At 34.0% G+C, this 18,343-nt stretch overlaps 1 protein-coding gene across 2 annotated transcripts; it reads left to right on the forward strand.

Annotated features, from left to right (window-relative positions):
- The first annotated feature begins 922 nt into the window (after nucleotides 1-922).
- Nucleotides 923-4,077, forward strand: LOC107845778 (ADP-glucose phosphorylase). 2 transcript variants are annotated; one of them, XM_016690260.2, is made up of 3 exons: nucleotides 923-1,502; nucleotides 3,019-3,309; nucleotides 3,654-4,077. In XM_016690260.2, exons 1-3 carry the CDS (start codon nucleotides 1,035-1,037, stop codon nucleotides 3,912-3,914), a joined length of 1,020 nt encoding a protein of 339 aa, XP_016545746.2. In that variant the 5' UTR covers nucleotides 923-1,034; the 3' UTR covers nucleotides 3,915-4,077. The 2 variants fall into 2 exon arrangements, with proteins under 2 accessions (XP_016545746.2, XP_016545747.2); XM_016690261.2 differs by having other exon boundaries at nucleotides 926-1,502; nucleotides 3,708-4,077.
- The last annotated feature ends 14,266 nt before the right edge of the window (nucleotides 4,078-18,343 follow it).

Genomic DNA, 18,343 nt, shown 5'->3' on the forward strand with positions numbered 1-18,343 from the left:
AAGTAAATGAAAGCATAAAAGTCTTGCTACTTTAAAAAGTCACTACAACATGCATATGACACATGTAACAACATAGAAATATCAATATACATTGAATCGCGACAATATTGAAATATAAAAAGAAAATCTAACTGAAAATACTAAAAAAAATCTTACTTGAAAAGGAATAAAATTACTCTTGAAGTCTAAGATCTTGTTGTTTGAGATATTCAAGAATGTTACTTCAGCAGTCTATGCTTTCGATTAGTAGAGAAGAAGCGAGAAAAATAAAGAAAAATAAAGAAAAAAAGCATGATTGATATTAACTTAGAAATTTTTTAGATTTAAAGCAGATAGTTGATCGAATTATTATGTTTGGGTGGATAGTGAATTGGATTAATAGGTTGGGGCGGATCAGAAGTTTAAAGATAAAATTAATTATTAATTAATTAATAAAAAAAACATCACTAATAGAGTGAAGTTAAATTGACTAGTTAAATAAAAGAGTCAAATAACCTCAATAGATAGACAAAAAAAATAATTCAGCCTCAATAAATAAAAAGCATATTTACCCTATTTCACATAATTGCAGGCCGGATGACCCAAATCGCTATCACTGTGTGAGCTAGAAAACAAGTTTTTTCGGGACTTTGAATTAAAAAGGACAAAGAAGTTATCCAATTAAATAAAAGTTCTTCAAGTTTTTAAAATTAAATGAGAGGAACAATCTTTTTTTAATTTTTTTGTTAAAGCTTTTTCGTCTCAATAACTTGTTTCAGTTGTAGAATAATTTTGGTAGTTGTTCAACAATTTTTCGGAGTTGTTCAACAACTATACAAGTTGTTCGACAACTGCCGTAAATTGTTCAACAATTGCGCGAAGCTATTCAGATAACTAATGTAATTGTCCAATAAGTATACCAATTGTGCTTAATATTTTTTTAATAAATTTATGGGACCCACCTACCCCTTTTCTTTATTGACTCATTTTTCTCAGCTTTTCCTTCTGGAACAAATCTCACCCCAAATTGGATCGAACTCCGGAAGCAGTGGTTAATGGCGGAGTCAGAAACCCCAAATCGGAGCCCCGAAATCCGGAAAGACAGAGTCAACAACAGGTGGGTCCTGTTTTCGCCGGCGAGATCACGCCGACCATCGGACTTCAAAGCGAAATCGAACCCACAACCTAACAATCAAACCGAATGCCCATTTTGCGCCGGCCACGAGCACGAGTGTGCGCCGGAGATATTCCGTATCCCAGCAGATTCCACCAACGATTGGAAAATCAGAGTTATCCAAAATCTGTATCCGGCAGTCAGCAGAGAATTGGATTTCCAAAATTCAGTTTCTGTCATAGGTGATGTAGCAGTCAGTGGATTTGGGTTTCACGATGTCGTTATTGAATCGCCGATTCATTCAGTAAATTTGAGCGATCTGCCGCCGGTTGAAGTTGGGGAGGTCTTGCTTGCTGCTAAGAAGAGGATCGAGCAGCTTCGGAATTGTGAGTCTATCAAGTATGTTCAGGTTTTATTCTCATCCCCTTTCAAAAGGCATGAGTGGTCTTGAATATCAATTTGTCTTTAGTTGATTTGGTATATGTATTCCTTGTTTCGGTATGATTTTAAATTAAGTGCATTGAAAAACTAATTAAAAATAGCACATACCATAAATTTTAGAAGCTAAAAGTGTTCAACAAAATGTATATTACGAAACCATTTGTCAAAAATTGCATGTTCAAATTCGAAGTCGGTCGGTTAATATTTGCTTGGAAACGTGTTTGACACTAATTTGAAAGTCTACTGCAATGTGAATTCTTTGGGTGTAGTGAATGGAAAGGTTTGAATATATACTTATTTCTAGTCTTTTAGGTGATTAATGGGTTCATTTCCATGTTTAAAGATACTTGGTGATTAATGTGTTTATTTCCATTGATTTGGAAGCTTTCTTTTTTTTGGGGGGGTATGGGGGGATACAAATGAAATAGGGAGTAAACGTTTGTGGTATTTCACCTCCATTTTTGAGACATTGTGGGTAATTCTTTTATGTCGTACTCTGGCAACATGTTTTGTCATTTATCATTTCTTTCTATATATGGAACATTTCATTTTCATAGATAAATTATTGATATGAATAGTGCAGGTAATAGAAAACCGGTTATTCTTGAACGTGTCAGAATTGTAAGAATTTTTGAGGTTCTTATTTACTTGAAAGGTTAATCTAGCGATAAATGAGTCACTAATGAAAGTGACTCCTTTATTCCTAGATTAAACTTTCAAGTAAATAAGAACCTCAAGAATTCATTGTTAGTTACTGTATACTTCCAACATAAGTTCTAAAAATTTCATACTGTTAATCCCTTGAGGAATATCATTCCGGCTAACAGTTTTATAATAAGTACATAGGTGAAGTACTTTAGAGGTAGATTATGCTAATCTGCACAGGGGCTTGTGATACGTCACTCTCCATCCATTTTGTGTGAACTGGTTGATTGGCATGGTAGATTATTTTGAGTTTGTTTTTCAAGTGACAGGAGAAAAGCAAGGTGGTATTTGAATGAAGTGTGTTTGATAGGGTAAATAGCTAAAATCTCACAATTGACTGTCAATTTTGAACAATTTAATGAAAGGACACTTGAAACTTGTAAATGTTGTGGTATCAAGTTGAAGATCCAAACTGCAATCCATTTCTGAAAACTGGTTATTTTCTCTTTGTCAGCTTCTCATTTTCATTACGCACTTGATTCCTGTTCGCCAAATGCTCTTACTCTAAAATGTGTACTCCTAAGGTAGTAAGAGAACTGGTTAATTAACATGAAACTTGAGATGAATGAGCACAATGGAGATAGTAGCGGTTCCTTATCTGATCTAATGCCTTTTATATCATTATATATGTGCAAAAAGAATCTGCAGCATGGACATTTATTCTTTTTTCCTCTTTCTTGTTGAGTACTAGTGGTTTGTTCATAATCAGCTTGTTTGATGTTTGTCCTATGAAAGGCTACTGCACTATATAATATTGCATCACTCACTGGCTTTTAAAGGTGTTCAAAAACCATGGAGCCTCTGCTGGTGCTTCAATGAGCCATTCTCACAGCCAGATGATTGCTCTTCCCATTGTTCCTCCAACAGTTTCCGCCCGTCTCGACAGTAAGAAGGAATACTACAAGCAGACTGGAAAATGCTACCTGTGTGATATTCAACCCAATGAATTATTAATTGATGAATCAGCCCATTTCATATCACTGGTTCCCTTTGCTGCAACTTTTGCTTTTGAGATTTGGATTATTCCTCGTGATCACTCTTCTCATTTTCATGAAATAGACAGTGAGAAGGTAATGGATGCTTTTTTGTCCATAGTTTGTTTTCATGGAAAAAATATGTGAAAATACACTAATCTAACTTCACTAATGTCAATTATCTGTAAATTCTACGCTAGAAAAATCACAGCTTACAACTTATGTCAAGTTGGCCATGAATGCATTGGCTTTTTTCAAGTAGAATTGCTGATTAGTGAAAAGAAAAAGATATATCATAGCATATGTGGCTGTCCAGAAGGCGAGTAAAATTGATTCAAGAAAAAGATTACAATGTTCTTGGTCGTACTAATTTTGTTGCTCTTTCTCAACGACCATTCAATTGAAGAGCTTGTCTAATATTTTAACATTCAAAAGTGCAGGCAATTGATCTTGGGGGATTGTTGAAACTCATGCTTTTGAAGATTTCTTTGCAGTTGAACAATCCACCATTCAACCTCCTGATTCATACCTCGCCATTTCAAGATGATCCATCAGCTGCACCTTCCACACACTGGTTTTTACAAATAGCTCCCCATTTGAGTGGAGTTGGTGGATTTGAGATAGCAACGGGTTGTTATATAAATCCTGTTTTCCCAGAGGATGCTGCCAGAATTCTAAGGGATGTAAAAATCTCTAATTAACAATAGTTTAGAGGAAATAATACATGTATCTTTACTTGCAGTTGCTAAGAAGATAAAGAGGATGTGAATTCAGGGAAGTTGTAGCTTTTCTTTAAGGAGATTCGGTTTGTATCAATTACAGAAGTTATTGGGAAAATAATTTTTCCTGGATAATACTAAAAGATACTAAAAGAAAAAATTCTCATCAAAATAATTAATTAATGCACTAGGGACATTATGTGTCCAAAAGAGTTGGTAGCGTTGTTTACAGTCCAACAGAGGCCCCGTGAACCAAAGAAATAGAAAGCTTTTACGAAGTTGTGCACAACCGTTTTAAAACTCCTAGGGGTATGTACAAGACCAGCATGTAAGATAAAAGACAATTGTCATATATCTTTGCTTGCAACATCCAACAGGGCTAGAACAATTTTCTCAATGTGTCCATCATGTCTATTGCATCAGATAGTACTTCGATTTTCCTCTCAACCATTTTGAATTGTTCTTTTACATAGCTTTCCTTATTGCGAACGAAGCACAACCACAGCTTTCCCAACTAACTGAATTAAAAAGTCATGGGCATATGCAGCGCAACACCCTCGCTATTCGTAGCAACTAATTGATGCTTATATTTTCTCTATCTGTGAGCCTGCATAGAGTAAGCAAATTCCGTCTTTGGACAAAGATAGCGATTGCTCATTCTCGTTAACACGTTTGCATTTGTAACATTATTAAGCATACTATCAAGAGGTCCATTATATTCTGTTGACATCCATGGATGTCGATAATACAGAAGGAAAAATCGAAGAAGGCTCTAAAACATATAGACGAAGAGAGAGAAAAGGTAAGAAGGAGAGAAAAGAACTTCATTATTTCTTCTCGTCTGTTTACAGAAAAATATCTATCACTTTTATATTTTACAATGTATAAGTATTGAACTATTGATCAAGTTGGGTCATAACAAACACTGAGTTGGGCTATTGATGATTAGGCCGGAATGTTGACTCCGCTAACACCACCTCAAGCTGGAGGGTGGGAACACGCCCAGCTTGGAGAGAACAATAGAGTGACGAACACCTGACAACGATTTAGTCATAATATCAGCCAATTGGTTAGAACTGGAAACAAAATGTAACAAAACCAAACCAGAATTAAGACAATCTCGAACGAAATGGTAGTCAACTTTTAGGTGCTTAGTACATTCACGAAACACCAGATTCTTGGCAATATGTAAGGCAGCCTGACTATCACAAAATATGGGAACGGGATCAGTTATAAGCAACCCAAGATCACCCAATAGATGAACCAGCCAAGAAACTTCAACAACAATCTTGCTCTGCTGAAGATAAAGAAATCTTAGGCTGCTTTTTGCTCTTCCAAGAAATAGAACTGCCACCAAGAGTAATAAAGAAACCAATCACTGATCGACAAGAATCAGCACAACCAGCCTAATCGAACTCCGAATAAGCAACAAGAGAAAAATCTGAAAATCTGGTCAATAGAATCCCCTGACCAGGGTCATTAAGCAAATAATGGAGAACATGAAGAGCAGCCAGCATATGAGGCACCTAAGGCCGCTGCAAAAATTGGCTCAAATGTTGAACCGAAAAAGTAATATCGGGACGAGTGTGTTGCAAAAAATTGAGCTTGCCAACCAATCGGCTATATAAACTAGGATCAAAAATAGGTGCGCCTATATCAACAGTCAGCTTTATAGAAGAATCCAAAAGAGCCACGACAAGAGAAAAATGATTACAATTGAATTCAGCAAGAAGGTCAGTGGTGTATTTGTGTTAGCTCATGACATAGCCTTGAGCAGTAGATGCAACCTCCAAACCCAAAAAGTAATGCACTGTACCCAGGTATTTGATCTTGAACTGTTGGTCCAAAAAGGACTTGAGGGAAGCCATTTCGACGAGGTTATCCCTAGCAAGAAGGATGTCGTCAACATATACTGCCAAAAGTACAGTAGAACCAGAAATAGATCTGGAAAATAGGGAGTAGTCATTTTTGCTGTATTGATAACCTTTTGAAATCAAGGCCTCGGATAACTTGGAAAACGTTGTCTTAAAGTTTGACGAAGACCATATAAAAATTTTCGTAGTTTACACACTAAGGAAGGTGTGGAGAGACTGACTTCTAGACCTTGAGGAACTTTCATGTATACCTCCTCATGGAGGTCACCATGCAAACACGCATTGTTAACATACAATTGGAAAACAGTCCAGCCGCGTTTGGCAGCAGCAACAGTGAGTAAACATTTGATGATGGTAATCTTAATAACAGGGGAAAAGTATTAGTAAATTCAATTCCTTCTCTTTCAGTGTCACCCCGAATAACCAAACGAGCTTTGTAACGTTCTATAGAACCATCAGTTTAAAGCTTGACCTTGTAAACCCATTTACAAGGGATGGCTTTCTTGTTAGGAGAAAGTGGGACAAGGTCCCAAGTATGGTTAGCAGCAAGTGTCTCAAATTCTTTGGACATGGCTTCCTGCCAAGCAGGGTTTGAAACAGCTTGTTAAAAATACTGTGGTTCAAGAATGGGAGTGTCAAGACAGGAAGGACGGAAGAACAATGGAAATCAGAGAGATAAGAAGGTTTGATAATAGGTCTACCAAATCTGGTAGTTGGGGGTGAACTTCTGGAATAGAAACAGCTGAAGGAATAGAGTAAGAAATAGAAATTGGGGGAGAAACATCAAGAGAGAAAGGGGCACAATCAACAAAAGGATATGGGGAATCAGGAAATAGAGAAGGAGGAGGAGATAGGGTAGAAGGAAACACATGTGTATGGAATACAATATCCTTGAAAAGAAAATGGTGAATTTGTCTAGAGAGAGGAGCTTATACCTCTTTTTACCAGTTGGAGACCCTAAAAATAAGGAAGGAACGGATCTTGACTGAAATTTGTCTCGACCAATCTTTAGAGTAGTGGAAAAACACAAACAACCGAAAGATCTAAGGTGATCATAAGAAGGAGCAAAACCATGGAGTTTTTCAAAAGGAGAGATGTTGCTTAAAATAGAAAAAAGGATCCTATTTATCAAGTATGTAGCAGTTAAAAAAACATTCACCCCAATAAGAAATTGGGAGTTTAGATTGGAATAAAAGGGCCCTAAACACTTCCAAAAGATGCTTCTGTTTCCTTTCCACAACTTCATTTTGTTGGGAAGTGTGTGGGATGGTGGTTTGATGAAGAATGCCTTGACTAGAAAAAAATTCTATGGCAGCAGCACTAGCCCCTAGTTCGAAGGCATTATCTGACCTAAAGGATTGCACAGAAGTATGAAAATGGACTTTGACCATGGTGGTGAAAGCTTTAAGGATAGTAAAAGCATTACTATTAGAAGAAAGTAGATAAGTCCATATGGCCCAAGTAAAATCATCCACTAAGGTAAGAAAATATCAAAATCCATTGTAAGTTTTAGTGTTATAAGGAACCCAAAAGTCAATATGAACTAATTGAAATGGAGTTGAAGTATGTATGACACTTTTATGGAAGTGGAGCCTTTGTTGTCTTTACATGGGACAAATTTGGCATAAAAATGGTTGTTTGGCAGAAACTTTAGTGGATAAAGAAGGGATAGATTGCAATTTATGATAAGGAATGTGTCCCAATCGTTGATGCCAAAACAAGTCAGTTTTATTACTAGTGGAAACAGAATTACAATTAGGAGATGAATTACAAGGAGGAATACAATCAGTCATAACACTAGAACTATCGGAATTGGAACTAGGAATGGAAAAATTACAAGTAAAAATAGGAAACAAATCAGCATCAGGATGGAAATAGTATAGTCTACATGCAACTTTACCAATCACCAGTGGCCTATTCAGAGAAGGGCCCTGTAATAAACAATGAGACTTGGCAAGAATAGCTATGACATCTAGTTGGGAAATAAATTAATGAATGGATATTAAATTGAAATGAAATGAATGAACAAGAAGTTCATTAAGGAGAACAATAGCATTTCTAAGAACTAGATTACCAGTGGATAATACTTTAACTTTATATCCATTGGGAAGAGAAACAAGAAAAGGTTTAGTTAAAGGAGTAAGATTTTGAAGTAAATGTTTGTGGGGAGTCATATGGTTGGTAGCCCTTGAATCTAGTATCCAGTGTTTAACACCCAGATGTGAGGAAGTACAAATATGAGAATCCACAGAATTAACAGTATAAGTATTTACTAGAAACCTTTCAGCATAACCTGGAGAGATCTGGCACTGCTGAAACAGAGTTTGCAGGTGATCACATTGTTCTTTGTTTAATCCATGAGTGAAGTTCTCAGTAGGAGGTGGTGTAAAAGGTAGAATTGTAGGAGATGATGGAATTTCAGCTTGGACACAAGAAGTAGACTTTTTGTTCTTGCTAAACTTGAAGTTTACAGGATAACCAAAGAGTTTATAGCATTTTTCTACAGTATGTCTAGGTTTTTTGCAGTAGTTGCAAAATAAACTACCTTCAGCTGAGTTAGGTGTGGGAAGAATGGGCCTTTTTGAATCCAGGACTGGAGATATGTGAGTTGCTGATTTTTGAGGGTTGAAATTAACCTTCTGAGAATATTTTCTATAAGGGGCAACAGAGGAATTAGTTGAAAAAGCAGCACAGTCCCAGAAAAACTAGGAGGAGGTGGTATGCTCTCTCTTTGACTTTCATCTTGTTGAAGGAGAGAATAGACTTTACTAATAGGTGGTGATGAATGGTGAATCCACCGGAATTGTATTCTTCCAACGTTTACTATAAATGGTGATGAATTTTAGCGAAGCAAGGATTTTAATCACTATTCCGCTACTCATATGATCCAAGTAGAAAGGGTTTTTTCCTTCATTAAGTTTATTCACATGACTTACGAAGCAGAATTGGTGATGAATTTTTGAATAATTATTTAGTTTGTTATATAAAAGATGAAATATTTGAAAATGTATCTAATGAACCAATCATTGATCATTTTCAAAATATGACAAGTTGTCGAGTGTAATTATAATGACACTGTTTATATTTATATAGTCTTTAAGTGGTTCATTGTTTTCTAAATATATAATGAATATTAATATTTTTTCGTTATTTTGATAGTTATTACATATTAGTTCGAGGTGGTTATCCTGTCTTAATATTCAGAACCCCAAACCTCAATGACTTCACATCTATTAATTAGTTGAGATTTATGTAAGTTTTACTGTTAAAATATCGGTGAAATAGTCTAGTGAACCCTTGTACTAGTCTTGATTTGTAAATTAGACACTTCTACTTACCCTTTTGTCATTTAAACCCTTAAACCCATTAAAACATAATATTTAAAACTGTTTGGCGCATATGTGGCATTACATTATTGAACTGGCAAAACGCGTGTAAACATGCATTTTTAAGAGAGTGAAGTAACTGTTTTTTATTTAAAAATATTTTTAAAAATTTAAAAATAATAAATTTAAAAAAAAATTAAAAAAAAAATCTCAAATCCTCTTCTTCATTGTAACACCCCGTATTTTTGAACTAGAAATTGAATAGTCGTTCCTACGTGTATAAACTCTAATCCCACGCTTTATAGTTGAATAAATGTATCATAATATTTATCATAGTGTGTGAAGTGCTTATGAAGTGAAAAATGTTCATAGGAATCATTTAGAGCAAAGTTGAGCTAAGAGCCTTTGATTCGGCCAATTTTTGGTATTCGATTCTACAAGGGTCAACTTTGAATGTGCATAACTCTTTACATATATGGATTCTTGTAGCTCAATACCCACCAAATTATAGATAAGTTAATTAGCTTTCCAATGATACCAATTTCTCCTTAATCCGATGCCCGAGCAAAAAGTTATGAGCATTTTTGTGAGAAAAAAATAAGGGTCCGCAATAGTCCCACACCGCGAGGGCTATTCCTCCGAAATAGGGGTCGCATCACGAGGTCTATTCCCTCACTATTCCAAATAAATCAATCAGACCATGATTATTTTATTTATTACCACCTTCAGGATATTATATTCATCTTGCGCATTTAACAGTACCGTACCATGTCATGGTAAACAACTAATAATACCAAAGTCTTTTAGTTGGGAGTAACACTTAGCACCAAGTGAACGTAGGAATAATGACTTCCTCGTCAGTAAAGGCATGAGTCATTAGTAGCAGTCCCTAAGTTCCAGAAAGCCACTATAGATTATAAGGGGTCCCCTGCCAGTAGAGGCATAAAACCCTCGTACTTCGGGACAACAGCCTGATGAATCCACATCATCAGTCATGTGTTGGTATCCCTGACAAGGTACCAACACCATTCTAACTGGGGTTATAGATTGGGGCATGTCGATTGTAGTTAGCTCCTACAGTCTCAGTGTAATATTCAGACTAGATCAGTTCAGGCTTGCTTGAACAAGTAAACAGACTTCAGTTATCCAGTCATGTTATTATGGTGATTCATCCACTCAGCTTTACAGGTTATTTCAGTATACGTTTATGTGTGGTCTTGCATTCTTAGTTTTACTTGTTCATGCATCCATTACTATATGTATTTCAGTTGGTCCTTATCTCACATACCAGTACATTCAAATTACTGATTGCATGCTCTTCTCTTGCATTATGTTGTCTTATAACATAGGTTCGGACGCTCAGTTTCTCGTCCGTTCATAGACCATCCAGCATCACCCAACAATAGTAGTGGTGAGTCCTCCTCCATCTAGGACATGATGTGTTTTACCGTTATTTCATTATTTCTTCATACTTAGTCAGTTGGAGTTAGTTGGAGGTCTGTCCCATCAAATCCTTATGATTCCTAGAGGCTTTCAGACAGTTAGACAGTCAGTCAATTTTCAGTTTTATCAGTTATTTTAGACTGACAATCCAGTTTTCAGTGTTTATCAGATACTTCATACATGTCTTTTATATATTTCAGTACTCAAATTGATAGTTCCTTATTGGTTTGTTTTCCGCACATATTATGTTACTATCATTTCATTTAGTGCTCACAGCAGGTATCAGTTCATGGGTTAGCTGGAGGTAACTTATGACCTTAAGCATCGTGTCGCGAATAGGGGTAGTCTCAGGTCGTGAGATTCATCTACCCCTCTCCCTCCCTCGTTAACCACCCCCTACACACACATACATTCAAGCCATCCCCTCTCTCCCTGTCCCCCATTCCCCACCCAGCACTACCACCACTACATCAGCCAACCAATTTCACCCCCCTCCCTACCCCACCCAACACTACAACTACCATATCAGCCAACCGATTCCACTCCCATCCCCCATCTCCACCCACACCCATCACCACTACCACATTAGCCAACCATTCCCACCTCCCTCCCTCGTCCCCACCTCCACCCAGCACCATTACCATCACCATCACATAGTCATTTCATCAAACACCTTCCAATCCTACTCAACACCCACTATCATAACAATAATACATAAGCACCAATGTATTTAAAATATGAGAATTATTATCAAAACGATATTTTACACCTTACCCATGAAACCAAAACAAAAAAAAAGTGGATTGACCAGTGCTTTTGGACCTACTCAAAATATCAAAAAGCATAATTGATAAAGTGAAGAAGAGATAAGTGGAGTACTCTAAATATTTATTTTCTTTTTCAAAGTAAAATTTGATTCAGCAATACCAACTGTCGACAACAAATTACAAAGAAGGAACTAGTGCACTATCCAAAATTGACACACAATGATCAGAATGTATTCTTTCTTAAATTAAAGCATGTTTTGAACTCCATATTATTGGAAGTATAAGAAAAGTTTAGAGAAATTTTGTAATTGTTATTTTGAAGCAATTGTTCCATAGTTTGGTCAGTTGATAATCCAATTAAATTCGGGAGTCTGCCAGAAAAACCTCCTTCGATAACAAAAACAGTGGTAAAGAGAAGAGGGTTTTGGAGAAAGGTGAATTTTTTTTTAATTTATTATTTTGATTTGCATTTAATATTTTTTAATTAATAATTTTATAAAATAATTAATAAAGATAATTATGACATGACACTGATTTAAGTGATGTAGAGCCGACGTGTCATTTATTTTGGGCAAGTGAGCTACACTCATGGCACAGGGTGTTTAAAATCTTGTGTTTTAATGAATTGAGGATTCAGATGACAAATGACTAAGTAAAGATGTTTACTTTACAAACTCAAACAAGTATAAGGGACTAATAGACCATTTCACCTACAATATCATAAATTTCAAGATCTCCAAAATGCCACAAAATTATAGAAGTCATGTAATTTAGCATAATCTGAACAAAATTTAGTTAAATCAAACTTTATATCCTTGCATTATAAGAACCAGATGATTTTTACATCTTTTAAACTAGGTAATTTTAATGTAAAATCGTGTTCCTTATTTGTTTTTGCACTTTATAGTTACTAGATGATTTAAGAAGAAACATATATAAGAACCAGGTATATTACAATTGAAGGTTAGTCAAATTTTAGGAGTCCGCAAGAATTTCACATGATCCAATTTATGTATGGGGTGAAAACACATTAATGACACGTGGAAACCACCAAGAATATCGTGGTCCCAAGAGGTACCTTTAGACATTGATCAAAAAATGACTTGAGAGAAGTAAGATAGAGCAATGCCCCTTCTCGATAACGTGGCAAGGATAAAATGAAAAATTCTGTCAAGCGACCAAAAAACTGTATAGAATTATACCATGAACAGGGGTCGACTAGCTAGTTAGTTGGTACAGCCTGTAACAGACTAGACATGTGGCTTTCTCGCAAGGGTCATAGTCCTTTAGGGCATAACTGTAAAAAATCTAATTAGGGAACAACCGCTATTGTAAGCTATAAATAGGAAATACTCCCAATTAGGGATATAGTGATATGCCCTAGATCCAATTTCACATGTGATGATTTGAACATATTTTATAAATATTATCTTATATATAATATATGACATCTGATATTCTTTTTCATAGTTATATCAAATTATTTTATTTATATAATAAGGCCCTTGATTAAATTTTGGAACTTGACATCATGATAGAGATCATGATAATGAGAGAGTCACGTTTCTTATAACTTAATCTAAACTTGTTCTTGATTGTAGGATTACTAATTAGGACATTAGTGATCCGGTTAGATGTCATGATCCAAAAATAAGGTCATGATGACACTTATCGGGGCCCATTCTTAATAAATAAGTCAATTGTCCAAAAAGGAAAGAAGTTCTCAACAAGCAACAATAATAATAAAATGAGACTTCTAGAACGAAGTCAGGCCAGCACAAAACATAAATGAAGCAAAAGTTTGAAAGAAATAATATAAGATCTCAAAATCTAGAGTCATAAGTGTAGAGCATATAATACATCACCCAAATAAAGGAAAGGTACAATGTCTTTAATTTCTTTGTGAATAAGTAAATACATAATAAAAGTAAGAGAAGGTTAAAAAGTCAACTCTGATCCTTAAAGAAACCTAGTACCTCGATCATAGTCTCTAGAAACACGATCATCCACCATGTGTGGAGTCATAAGTGTAGAGCATCTAATACATCACCCAAATAAAGGAAAGGTACAATGTCTTTAATTTCTCTGTGAACAAGTAAATACATAATAAAAGTAAGAGAAGGTTCAAAAGTCAACTCCTATCCCTAAAGAAACCTAGTACCTCGATCACAGTCTCTAGAAGCACGATCATTCACCATGTGTCGTACTTGATCTTGGATCTGAACCAAAAGGACACAGTTGGATTAAGTACGATCCACTTGTACTCAGTAGGTATCATAGGCCCACTAGCAAACCAGAAAATAAGATAAGTAAAGAAACTATGAACGCGTCACTTGCAAACATAAAAGTTCTCAAATGGTAGCTCACACGGTCTTCACTAACAGTTCTAATATAAATACTAAAATGAAACAACACAAACATACATAAAGAATATATGAAAACAAAACACAAGTCAAGAAAAAATAAAGAATCATCAAAGAGTGTATCCAATGCAGTGCAATAATGATACAATGCGTGCACTGATGATGGAATGAATGGTGAAAGTTATCGTATGACTTTTTTTGATACATCTACCGATATCACAGCTTCCAAGATAGGACCTATGGGGGATTCACAACCTATACTATAACTCATATCTCAAATTTCAATCCCTTTCTTTGGATTGTGTTCACAAAGAGGGTTTTTATCAAAAATAAGATCTCATTTTTCTTCAAAAATAGTGTTTCTCAATGGTGTCGATATCTCATGAATGTATATGTATAGAATGAGGATGTAATGCTCACAATCAAATTAATGTGAAGATATTCGATCCATTCAATACGTATATAAGTGAGCTCATAAATCAACTCAATACGTTTACAATTCATGATAATCAATTCTAATTAAGCACTATCGAAATAAATATACATGTATGACATCATTAATATCATACAACCCCTACATCGGGTAGTTCTATCATGATAAAGGTAATAAATGCTCAATAAGGCCTACAATAATAATTCAAGCCCCCCTCGGATATTATATCTAGAATAAAGGCATTTAAATACACAGATAAGACTAATAATGTCAAATAAAGAAGCCCCCATTCAGACACACAATTATAATAATCTCAAAATATGAACTCCATAGTTATTTTTTCCAACTCATAGCATGCTTCACTTATTTATTAACTACCTAGATCAATCTGAAAGAAGTTAAGTCTTAACCTACCTCAAAATGATGAAATTCAAGCCTAAAGTGCTTCAACATAGAGTTTTTTCCTTTTGAACGGCCTCACAATAAACTACAATATTGAGATATAACATTTACAAGTCAAAAGAAAGATAATGATATTCATATTGCCCATATTTGAGTTGGGTCCAAAATAGATTTAAAAAAACGAGTTTGAAAATGAAGGGAGTAAAATCAGAATTTTATTTTAGAAATACATTTCCCAAGTTTATAAGAGTTTACAGCTGAAAATTCATGAAAAAATGGGTTAAAACGAGGTTCAAAATGACAAAAAATTATTTTAAAGCTTTTTCGATAAAAATCTCAAAATTTCATTTCAAAAACATGATTAAAAGGTGTTTTTGAAGATGTAATTAATGAAAAATAATGGTGATATGAGTTTAGAGGTTACCCACATGAAAGACGATGAAGAAACCCCTAAAATCATCTTTTCTGAAGCTTGGAGGTCCAAAAATGAATTAAAATTGCGAAATTGAGACTTTAATCTCACGAAACTGTTTCCCTAGAAGAAGAGTTGGGAAAAGACTGAGGAAATATATTATCATTGCATGATCAATCCTTTGCGTTCGTGAGGGTCAACTTTGACCGACCAAAAAATTGACCTACACGTTCTCGGCCAAGGCTTCACGTTCGCGAAGAAGGAATGATACCCAATCCAGACTCGGTTTTCTTTCGCAATCACGATGAAGGAAAATTATTTCTTCACATTCGCAACCTGGGGTTGGCATTTGCAAAGAAGGCTCCATGCACCAGATATTCATTGTGCACCAACTGAATTTGCATGGTTCCAAATCCTCCGAATAGACCATCGAAATTTATTCAGGATCAGATAAAAATAAAACATATATGCTACCAGGCAATTTTCAATGTTCCAGACTCAATGATGATGTCAAAATTTTGAAAAAAAATTGTTTTTAATAAATTAATCCTCGAAACTACTTTTTGATAATTATTCAAATGAAGGATCAAAAGGCATACTAAAGGTTTTGAACTCGAACCAACTCTGCTACTAAACCAAATTTGACATTTCAGATCTAATGAAACTGTCCAAATTATCATCCGACACTCAAAATAATAAATATTAATCAAAGTCAACTATGACTTTTAAAGCCTTTAAAAATCACAGACTCACCAAAATCATTTCCGATCACATCGAGAACTATGTCAACCATCCTCACACCCCAAAATCAACATGTAGCAACTACAAAAAAGGACAAAATGATCAAGAAAATATAAAAATCAAGATTTCACAAATTATTTCATTACATTAGATCAATATGTGTGTGGTGGTCTTTATAAGATAAAGGTTAGTTGTTCTCAATAACTAAAATTGCATACGTAGACGATGCATTATGGAGATATGATCATTGAACATACTTGCTAGATAATTCCTAATGGTTAGAATTATCATAAACTGTCACTAGAATATTATCTAGAAAAATATAATATAAGAGTTTCCTTTGACCTGCGATCATCATAGTAATTAACAATTTGTTTATTATGTTGATACAGGACATTCATGTACATACGAAAATGGTTGAAAGGATATTGGATATAATTAAATGCTTGTAGAATTAATGATTGATGTAAGATGAAATCTATTAACGTTTGGTAATAAGTTTAAGCTCTATGTTGTTATGTATTATAAACAACTAATCATGACCTTTGTTAGGGAAAGTGAGTGAAAGAAAAAAAGAGTTTTTGGGTCATCCAATGGTCGATTATAATCTGATATGCACACATAGTTGATCACATGTTGGGCTTTGACAGTTAGACTATATCTTAGGTGCTTCCGGTCTATAAGGACAAAAGGAAATACTACATTATTCTTCTACAGGTTCTTGAAAGTAAATTATATAATTAATGCTATTTCGTCGTTAAGGAGTATTGGTAGACTCCAAGCTTGATTAATATATTGTTGTAATCAATTTACTACTTAATTTTGAATGTATGGGGTCGTTCACTAACGAGTGTTCCTATCTTTGTTAATGAATTAATTATTTTTTATTGTTTGACAATTAAATTAGAAAATTTAAATAATCAAATAAATAAAACATTAGTCCAAATGGAGTATTGTTATATTCCTTTTTAGCATCGAGAATAAATTAATATTATAAATAAATTAAAATTTATATTAGAATAAAACATCAGATTATATCTCTTAATAAATTATATTATATATGTGATATATATTTAATATCTAATTATATATGGTACATAATTAATAAAATATTGGTAGTCTGTATAGGACTTAACAAGGAAAGTCCTTGATGGACGTACGACGGAAACATGTGAAATACAATTGGATTTGGATTCAAAGTCCATAAGGACATGCTGCGTGATAAGGTGAAAAAATAAGGGGAAAGGACATGTGAAAATTATTTTTTATGTATTTATTAGATAGTTTATTGCAAGTTGTAGCAATATTTTTTGATAATTATTGAATTGTATTTTTAATTACAAGTTATAGCAATTTTTAAAAAAATATTTTTAAAAATTTATTTATTGGATATATATCAAATAAAATATCTCCTAAATTTGTGTGTTATCTTTCACTCACATAAATTACCATGAATTTAGGGAGTAAAAATGAACTAAATAACTTATTTACTCTGCACGTTTTCTATTGTCTCTAATCATTTATGACTATACATTTCTTTCCATTCTGAAAAGTAGCATTAATTTATAGTCTTATCGATTCATTATTTTTCTTCTATCTCTATTTTTTTTGGTTTAAGATTTTTTCTCACAGTAATACGCCTACCTTAATTATGAAACTAATACAAAAAAAAAATCTGTTAATGAAAAATAATATAACAAATTATATTGAAATATTTATATATCCATCTCATTTACTAAATGGTATTTTTATTTAGGGTTTCAATGTATGTAATTCATATAAAAATATCATAAAAAATACTGTAAATTTATTTAATAATTAGGTTTATACCCAAACTCTTTATATGTATTACATTTCATTTAATTTTTCAATCAAATTTAAATCATGTTATATACCAACATCATATATAAAATAATTTTTTATTTTTGAATTTTGATCTATAAAATTGAAATGTAAAATAATATACAAGAATGATGCATACTTATTAATGTTTTTAATGGATGAAAATGGTATTGAAATAAAAGTCAAAAATCTAGATGATATTTTTTTCAATGTTGCAATTGTAATATCCCGAAAAAAATTTTTGTTGAAATTTTGTGCGTAAATGTGTCGGGATCCTATCTTCGAGAATGATTTATAATTTTTCTGTGTCATTTCTTGAATTTCGACCCACCATTTCGTAGAGCATCGAATATGCTTTCCAACGATATGTGGATCACCCAAAACGGACACTCGAGCGATGAGTTACGACCATTCCGATCAAACTACGACCATTCCGATCGAACTGTGAACAGTAAAATGTGCAGGAAAAAAAATACTGCAGCCAGAAGATTTTTTTGGTCAATTTCAAACGATCATAACTCCTTGTACATAATGAACTGTGTGAGCTGCTATATATCAACGGAAAGCCCTGAGAGTCTTCTTTCCAATCAAATTGGTTTCATCCAATTTGGACTTCGGAGTAAAACGTTATGGCCAATTTACTTCAGCCTATCAGATAGATCACTGAAGGGCAGATTTGACATTAATTGATTTTTAAAGGTATTTTGGTCATTTCCCATTATGGTAACCCTCTATATATACCCTCTTTCTGAGAATTGTCATCATTTTCTCTCATTTCTCTTATATCTCTCTCTCAATATATATATAT

Source organism: Capsicum annuum, chromosome 10 (assembly GCF_002878395.1).
Source record: "Capsicum annuum cultivar UCD-10X-F1 chromosome 10, UCD10Xv1.1, whole genome shotgun sequence".
Taxonomy (NCBI): domain Eukaryota; kingdom Viridiplantae; phylum Streptophyta; class Magnoliopsida; order Solanales; family Solanaceae; genus Capsicum; species Capsicum annuum.

Bases quoted from the DNA above. Each gene is read 5' to 3' on its own strand.
- LOC107845778 (XM_016690260.2), top strand. From the start codon at position 1,035: ATGGCGGAGTCAGAAACCCCAAATCGGAGCCCCGAAATCCGGAAAGAC. The intron at 1,503-3,018 runs GTTTTATTCTCA...TGGCTTTTAAAG, and splicing joins AGTCTATCAAGTATGTTCAG to GTGTTCAAAAACCATGGAGC. The intron at 3,310-3,653 runs GTAATGGATGCT...TCAAAAGTGCAG, and splicing joins ATGAAATAGACAGTGAGAAG to GCAATTGATCTTGGGGGATT.